This window comes from Phaseolus vulgaris, chromosome 5 (assembly GCF_000499845.2).
Source record: "Phaseolus vulgaris cultivar G19833 chromosome 5, P. vulgaris v2.0, whole genome shotgun sequence".
Lineage (NCBI taxonomy): Eukaryota > Viridiplantae > Streptophyta > Magnoliopsida > Fabales > Fabaceae > Phaseolus > Phaseolus vulgaris.
In genome coordinates, this window is record NC_023755.2 from 16,710,812 (window position 1) to 16,720,430 (window position 9,619).

The following is a 9,619-nucleotide window of genomic DNA, read 5'->3' on the forward strand; positions in this document are numbered from 1 at the left end:
ATTATTGAATATTATTAATATTATTGAATATTATTAATATTATTGAATATTATTAATATTATTGAATATTATTAATATTATTGAATATTATTAATATTATTGAATATTATTAATATTATTGAATATTATTAATATTATTGAATATTATTAATATTATTGAATATTATTAATATTATTGAATACTATTAATATTATTGAATACTATTAATATTATTGAATACTATTAATATTATTGAATACTATTAATATTATTGAATACTATTAATATTATTGAATACTATTAATATTATTGAATACTATTAATATTAATGAATATTATTAATATTATTGAATACTATTAATATTATTGAATATTATTAATATTAATGAATACTATTAATATTATTGAATACTATTAATATTATTGAATACTATTAATATTATTGAATACTATTAATATTATTGAATACTATTAATATTATTGAATACTATTAATATTATTGAATACTATTAATATTATTGAATACTATTAATATTATTGAATATTATTAATATTATTGAATATTATTAATTATTAATATTATTAAATATGATTAATATTATTAATAATTATTAATATTATTAAATATGATTAATATTATTAAATATTATTAATATTATTAAATATGATTAATATTATTAAATATTATTAATATTATTAAATATGATTAATATTATTAAATATTATTAATATTATTAAATATGATTAATATTATTAAATATTATTAATATTATTAAATATGATTAATATTATTAAATATTATTAATATTATTAAATATGATTAATATTATTAAATATTATTAATATTATTAAATATGATTAATATTATTAAATATTATTAATATTATTAAATATGATTAATATTATTAATATTATTAAATATTATTAAATATTATTAATATTATTAAATATTATTAAATATTATTAATATTATTAATATTATTAAATATTATAAAATATTATTAAATATTATAAAATATTATTAAATATTATAAAATATTATTAAATATTATAAAATATTATTAAATATTATAAAATATTATTAAATATTATAAAATATTATTAAATATTATAAAATATTATTAAATATTATAAAATATTATTAAATATTATAAAATATTATTAAATATTATTAATATTATTAAACATTATTAATATTATTAAATATTATTAATATACTGAAATATTATTAATATTATTAATTTTATTAAATATTATTAATATTTTTAAATATTATTAATTTTATTAAATATTATTAATATTGTTAAATATTATTCATATTATTAAATATTATTAATATTATTAAATATTATTAATATTATTAAATATTATTAAAATTATTAAATATTATTAATATTATTAAATATTATTAATATTATTAAATATTATTAATATTATTAAATATTATTAATATTATTAAATATTATTAATATTATTAAATATTATTAACATTATTAAATATTATTAATATTATTAATATTATTATTAACATTATTAAATATTATTAATATTATTAAATATTATTGAATACTATTAATATTATTAAATATTATTAATATTATTGAATACTATTAATATTATTAAATATTATTAATATTATTGAATACTATTAATATTATTAAATATTATTAATATTATTGAATACTATTAATATTATTAAATATTATTAATATTATTGAATACTATTAATATTATTAAATATTATTAATATTATTGAATACTATTAATATTATTAAATATTATTAATATTATTGAATATTATTAATATTATTAAATATTATTAATATTATTAAATATTATAAATTTTTTTAATATTATTAAATATATTATTAATATTATTAAAAATGATTAATATTGTTAAATATAATTAATATTGTTATAAATAGTGTTAATATTATAAATAATATTAATATTATTTTTTAATAGTGTTAATATTATTAATTTTATTATTACTAATATTATTAATTTATTATATTATTAATATCATTAATACTATTAATATTTCTAATTTTATTATTATTATTAATATTATTAACATAATACTAATTATATTATTCTATTAATATTATTAATTTTATAATATTAATAATATGTTATATTTATTAGTTATGATTATTATTTTTTATTATTATTATTTATAAATATTATTTATGATGTTATAATTAATTATATTAGAATAATATTTTTAATATTATGTATATAATTATTATGATAATAGTTAGTAGGTAATAGAGATCTGTGGGTAATAGAGATTCGTGAGTAAAAGTTTAGGTAATAAGATTCATGAGTAATAGTTGGTAGGTAATGTTAAATTTACCTACGGATTTATATCTGTAAAAAATATCTGTAGGTAATGCGGAATTTACCTACGAATTAAAATTCGTAAATAAAAATTTGTAGGTAATACTAATTTTTTTTTAGTGAATTTGGATATTTTTCATTTTTGTTTGGTAAGGAATTAATAAGAATTTAAGCGAATGATTGATCTTCTTTTATTTCATTTCATACCTGCATTTTTTTATATAATTTTTGGAATAAAGTTCCAAATAGCTACGTGTAATCTATAAGATAAAGTTGTGGAATATATTACTATAAAAAAATTATTAAATAAAAAATAATTTATTATTATATTAATTAAATAAAATATTATTTTAGAGATTAAAAAATTATAAATATTTATTATTAACAAATTTATAAATTAATTTAAAAATTAATATTTAATTAAATATCAGGATTTCAACTATCAACTTTAGAACTTAAAGTAAAAGAGTAAAAATATTGATAATTAATTAAATACTAGTTTAAAAATTAATTTTAAATTTTTTTTAATAATAAAATTTATTTTATATATCAATAATTTTTTAAACCTAATATATAATTTAATAACAAATTAGTTTTTAATTTTATATAATTTAATAAAAAAATTAATTTTTAATTTTAGAATTAATTTTTATTTAATAATTTTTTTTAGTATTTATATGTGTTTTTGGAATTAAAAACTCTTATTATATAAAGGTATAAATCATTTGCTTGGAAGTGGAAGTTTCTAGTACTCTTCTGAGAGATGAATAAGCTTCCAGAATTCATGAGAATAAGTTTGTATAAAACAAAAAATTCTGGAGATTATGTTAAAGTGGAAAATTCTTGTTTGTAAAGTGTTATGGCATGCACACATAAAATTGATTACGTCATAGATGAATGGCCCAAATACGATCTTCCTTAGATTCTGGTTGCAAAGTAGAGGCACGAAAATGTTGCTAAGATTATGACAATAAGTGACTTCAAATAAAATCTACAAAGATTTCGTTTTCTGATCCACTCATCCATTTCTATAATTGCCTTAATGGTAAAGAAAAGGCAAAAGAAAAAAAACAAAACTCCACAAAACAAAGAGAAATAAAATAGCTATCCAAACAAATGAATGATAATTGTTTATTTTGTCAAGTGGCTCCAATAATAATTGCAATACTATTAATAGATATGCTTTCTCTATACGCTTATAATTAAGAATTTATATAATTTCGTATATTTAAAAAAAATATCACCTTAATGTAGAAACAAACATAACCAAATAATATGAAAATAATTCCTCCAATAAATTACATCTTATTTGTTTACTTAAATATATTTATATTTTTAAAGAAACAAAGCCTACTTTAACCATATTTAAGGATAGCCAAGTAAAAAGATAGATTTTGACCATTTATATATATATATATATATATATATATATATATCACCGTATAAATATTTCATTTTACATTATAATAAATAATGAAAAACTAATGTCTAAGTATATATTTTTTAAATAATAATACTATTACATGTTTACATATTTTAAAAAAATATATAAATTTTATAAGTTTTTATTCTTATTTTGATAAATCCATTAGGTTAAAAATGTCATTCTAATTTTGGCTGTTAAAATAAATTGATTTCTTACAGGTCAAGGTTGTTTTTTTTTTACTTTGTGTTGGCGCCAAAGGTTGTCCGTGTGTAGTTTATGTCCATACAAAAGGACACGCAGGATGAAATGTTTCAGTTTATCCATTCGTTTCCAAATATTTCAGTTCTGTACCATACCACACCTTACCCTCTTCTCTCACTCTTCGTTCACCATTTCTCCATCTTCATTCACTGTGTTTTCTCCATTCCTTGGGGTTACATCCATAACCACACCTTCCCTTTTGCTTGTCTCACTCATCTCCTCAGCCACCAAACTCAATCATGTAAGTTCTGGCCGCCTAATGTTAATGCATTCATTAGTATGTTGTAAATGTAATTACTGTATCATTTCAAAGAGAAATACACACTGGTTTTTCACCTTAATTACCTGTGGCAATCGATTACCACAATTTCTGATCTGTTTCTGACAAATTTGAGCTCGTGTTCAATTTGGTTGTCAATTTACCATTCAGTGTTAATGAAAGCTGTAGAGGGGAGATCTTCTTCTGGGTATGGCAAACCTCCATGGGTATTTAGAGGCAGGTGAGTGTAACATTTTTTTTTTTCTATAGTTACCATGTCTTGCTCTGTGTTTGTTTGTCACTGAGGGTAGGGGTTTAAGTTTAACTAACTAGTTCTGTTTCTGATATATATCAGTGCCTGGTATCAACTTCATCTTGTGAAGGCAGAGAAAGCTCGAGCATACATTCCCAGAGAATTCAAATTAGTTGAAGCTTTTGGGTAGGTATACTTGTACTTGCTTTAGAAGGGTTACTACAAAACGGAGAATAAATTTCAACAGTGATTAGTTTTCCAATTGCTCCTGAGATTAATCAGTTTGTGAGTTAAAAAGGCAAGTGATTTTCTGCTTTATTTCCTAATTTAGTCATATTCTCCTGGCTTCAAGAAGAAACAGTTCACTTATGTAAAGGAAACAATGTTTGAAAATTGTCTGGTTGGAATTATTTCAAGAATTCAATTTTTTATAACGTGTATTATTTTATGACTTGTAAGTTCCAACACTTTGATAGGATTGGTAAACTATTTCATTTACATATAAATTTTTTCAATCATAAAAATGAAAGAATTCAACACATGAGGTTGAAGAGTAAGGTGGAGGTGATTATAATAGGACAACTTGGATTCAATTTTGTTTGAGATTACAATACAAGTTGGGGTGATATTTATAAGTTGATTTTATAAACATAAGTTTGGTTTAAAGTTGACCTTATAATATATACTCTTAGCAACTACAAATTAACATAAAAGTTAACATAACTTGTCAATGATACTTTCAGTTCATGCAAATACACACTTACGAAATTGTATCTGACTTTTGTCTATTGTAATATAAAAGTTTAATTTGAAACTTGTGGTTTCCGAATTCAATCCTTATATGCAGATACACTCTTGGTGGTTTCTTTCTAGCAAGTTATGAGGACAGTCCAGTTGGTGTCTTTGATGAGGTTCTGTTATGTTTTAATCTCAGTTTTTGCTTCAGATGTTTTTTTGAAACATATTTTCGTAAATTATTGATTGGTGCAATTTGTTGCTGACATTAGAACTTTGTGATGGGTAGCAGCTTGTTGTGATTGCAGGACTTGTATGGAACCGCCCAACATCCTGCGCGTATGTTCCCACTTTTCATCTTTGATGATTATACTTATTTTTGAAACTTCTTCATTCTTCCATATTATTTAATAAATATGGAGAAGAATAGCATTGAAATGGAACGTGGTTCTAGTTCCAAAGTCATATGAAAATTGATTCCAAAACATGGTTTTAACCAAATTGGATGTGGTAGCTTTCTGCATGTGATGCTGCTGCTACCTACTCTTTCCCCAGTCAAATTTGATCTTGTTTGTGTTGGCCATGTTATCCAAACAAGCCTATGGTAGCTCATTATATTTACAGGGTTAATTAAAATCATGTTATACTAAATTTAAGGATTTTTTTTTAAAATTTTTTTACTTGACAACAACTATCTAGTTTACAACTGTGATGTGTCGTATGCAATTTTAAAATTGCTCTATCTCTTACATGGAGTTTACATCTCACTAAAAGAATTATTTTTCTTTTCATTTGTAATCTTGTACTGTCAACATATCAGTACTATTTTTTTAGTTTGATGGAAGTGAAAAACAATTTAATCTGAATGTAAAGAATATAAACATAATTAAACTTTAGTTATTTTTAACTGTATAAACAGTGGAGACATAAGAACTAAACTCTAAAAATTAAAATGAAAGATTGAGATAAATATAGGTACCAAATACTTAATTCAACCTTGTTTTTATAATATAGTAGCTTGCCCAATCAGAACATGGATAGCTGATGGGATTAGGTAAGGTTCATGCCTTGGAAAGGAGGAACTTTATTCTTACATCTGTTTTTCTAATGTGTGGCTATGTGTTTTCCTATTAAAATAACATTATATAAAAAATATACAAAAAGAAAATAATATTTAATATTATCTATACACTTGCCTATGTAAATTTTCTGTATAATGAATGTCCTTGTTTGTGCACTTCCTTTAAGTTGCTACCTAAAAAATAAAGTATGACCCTTTAAGTAATTAGGTGGATATAATAAATGTATTTAATACTCCTTAAAACATTATAAACATTCTTATATTAATAATGAATAATTCAAATCATCTTATCTCTTTTTCTTAATTACTATAAAGTTAAAACAATTAGTTTTTTTTTAATATTTTTTAAACGATTATAATGCATGTATTTTATGCAATCAGTATTAAAAAAATATCTAGAAGTTGTAGAGGATATAACCAAAGTGTTCTACAGATGTTAATATACTAATCTAAACAAAATGTAATAAATGACACAGAAACTTTCATAGATCATACATACTTTATAATAAAACCTAGACGCTTGCATGAGAACATTATATTTTAACTAGCCATGATGTCATAATACCTATAGGTGATTCAGTAGACTCAGGCCTATGTCTTATTCTTCATTATTCTCAAACATTTTTTTCTTTTAGAATTGTTTATTAGTCCAAATTCTTGCTTGCATCAGATTAAGCACTTATTTAGCATAAACATGGAGCGATTATGCAGGATTTTTTTTTTCTTTTTGATATATCAAGATGTTCTTATAATTGTATTTTTTTTTTTTTACCAAAAAGATGGGCAACGAGGGTGTACGTGAACAATGATGAAGCTTGTTGTCACGGAAGAAAGGTAGGAGAAAACTCCTATATGCATGCATACTAAATAACGTTTAACAAATTGCTGAATTTCACATTATATGAAGTTGAAGTTAAAATATTTTAAATATATTTTCCTTTCTTAATTCTCTAAAATATTTTTGAAGGATAAAACTGTGAGAGAATTAAAAGCTCCAAAACAAACCATATATGTATTTTTCTTGATTTCACCATCTATATGTAACATTCTATTATGGTATTGGTTTACCATTTTGGTGTAACTCCCACTTTTTTGGCAGGAGGTGGGGCTTCCAAGCCAGATGGCTAGATTTTCCAAGGTAATTGTTTAGACCTAGTGCATCATTGCACTTCAATCTTTTAGAAAGGGCTTGAGATTTTGTATGTCAGTTATGAGGATTTTATCTAAAACTTTAGACATTAAGCCAAAAGTTGTGTGCATAACACTAATACTTGATAAAGTACTAATCAATAAAACTAAACTTAGGAATTCTCTATGTCTAGGACATTTTGAATATTTGCATATTTAATTTGGCTGTTCTTCAAAAAGACAATTACAGCAATCTCAAGACAACCGAGGGGCAGAAAGAGTGAATTTCTTAATAGGATTGGAATTGGTGCCAAATTTTCTGGTCCAAAGGATCCCCTGAATGTTCAAGTAACCAAAATCAAATGTGTTGATGCAGAAGAGACATGTAATATTAACATCAGTCTCACCAGTCCTGGTGAGTGTATTTTCTTTTTATTGGATTTCACTGCCCTCTGAGTTTCCTTAATATTATTTGAAAAAGATACAGTTTTGGTCATAGTACTCATCTCAATGCCTCTTGTTGGTTTAGTTGCTATCAAATGGTTGTTGGTATACATTTTCTTCAATGCTCTCCTAAAACAATTAATGAGTAATTCAGTGTACACTAATTTGGGATCACTAAAGAACAAACATTTCCCCCTAGAATTATTCAAAAGGCTTGCCAGAGTGTGAGGGTGAAATTGCTAAGTTTCACAACAGTTTTTCATTGTGTTTGATTTATTTAGTTTGCCCTCTAACTATAATTGACACCATAAGGACTTTACTGATGACAACCATGTTGATTGCAGTGCCTTCTTTGAGCTTTGGCCTCAGGTTAGGCCCAACAATCAGAATGTCACTTCCAAGTTTTAGGTAAATTTTTGCAGCAATCCATTATATCCACATTATGCTACCAGAGTTTTGAGTTTTCCTTGACTAATGATCATCAATTTGTTTCAATTTTGCAGTGGAGCTACAGAGTATAATCCTAACCTCCTCAAATACTCTTGCAAGATTGAATGCAGGCTAGAATTTAACTTCTTACACTTAAAAAAGTTCTATACAATCAACCAGTTATAAATCATTGTTACCATGCTTATCATAGAACAATCTTATGATAATATAACAAAAATGGGTTACTTTTTCTTTTAAACTTCAGAAAGCACAAAGAGATTAATCAATATTATGCCTTTTCACCCTGTCTTCTCAATATTGAATAGGGTGCAAGCATTGAAGCCATTGAAGGTTTCAGGATCATTCACCTCAACAAATGATGAAGCTGAACAAATTTTAGAAGATCATGGAAGCTGTAGCCTGGTGGCTGAAGATAACAAAACTGATGCACAAAATTTCAGCACTTCTGTGATGCTATCAAAACCCTTACTAGCACTAAAGTTTAGTCAAATGAAGATGCAGGTTGAAGCACCCCTTGTGCTTTCCCAGTGCTCAAATTCTTTACAAACTACTGTTAGTTCTGTTCCATAGGTAGCAGCATTGTCTTTCAGTGCAGAAATTATTTGTTTCAGCCTTTTAAACTGTAACATTTATTTATCTCATTTCCTGTTTTTTTGCTTTTACATAGGTATATTTTCTCTCCTCCATTTTCTCCTACCGAATGATCCTTTTGTTAATATATATTCAATTTTATATTTTTATTCCAAATTGGTTGACCAATTTCTAGCTACTATGATTTTTTGCTGATAAGTTTGCATTTCTTTTGGGTACTAGAAACTACACAAAAAGTATTTATGTCTCGATGGTTTTGAGGGTGTGACTGACTCTCATTCAGTTGTGCCTTATAGCTCCAATTTGGAACCTCAACTTATGTCAACCATCAAGATAAATTGTTCAAACTTCGTCAAAATAGCATAACACTAAGTACCAAGAATATTTTGAAAAATTGTGCAATAGCCTTGGGCCTTACACTAGAGATGATCCTCAATTGTTTCATTTCCGGTCTGGTCCCAGAAATCAGACAAGAGATAGTTGTTCTTCAACCTACCTCAATCACCCAAGCCATGCGCCTTACAAAGTTCTTGAAATCTAAATCCATGATTCAAGGAAGTATAATCGAATCCTCATAATTCCCCAACCATCCCCACTTCTTTTACCACCACCACGCCCCCTTTTCCAGCCTCAAACATCAACCACTACACCCACCTCTCTGGCTATAAAAA

The 9,619-nt window shown here is 23.8% G+C and overlaps 1 protein-coding gene across 2 annotated transcripts; it reads left to right on the forward strand.

Moving 5' to 3' along the window:
* Positions 1-4,065: 4,065 nt before the first annotated feature.
* LOC137835222 (protein NEOXANTHIN-DEFICIENT 1) lies at positions 4,066-9,104 on the forward strand. Of its 2 annotated transcripts, none has more exons than XM_068643621.1 (11): positions 4,066-4,248; positions 4,438-4,507; positions 4,622-4,705; positions 5,367-5,430; positions 5,547-5,593; positions 7,115-7,169; positions 7,435-7,473; positions 7,704-7,878; positions 8,252-8,315; positions 8,411-8,467; positions 8,663-9,104. In XM_068643621.1, exons 2-11 carry the CDS (start codon positions 4,443-4,445, stop codon positions 8,925-8,927), a joined length of 915 nt encoding a protein of 304 aa, XP_068499722.1. In that variant the 5' UTR covers positions 4,066-4,248; positions 4,438-4,442; the 3' UTR covers positions 8,928-9,104. The 2 variants fall into 2 exon arrangements, with proteins under 2 accessions (XP_068499722.1, XP_068499723.1); XM_068643622.1 differs by having other exon boundaries at positions 8,411-8,422.
* Positions 9,105-9,619: the final 515 nt, after the last annotated feature.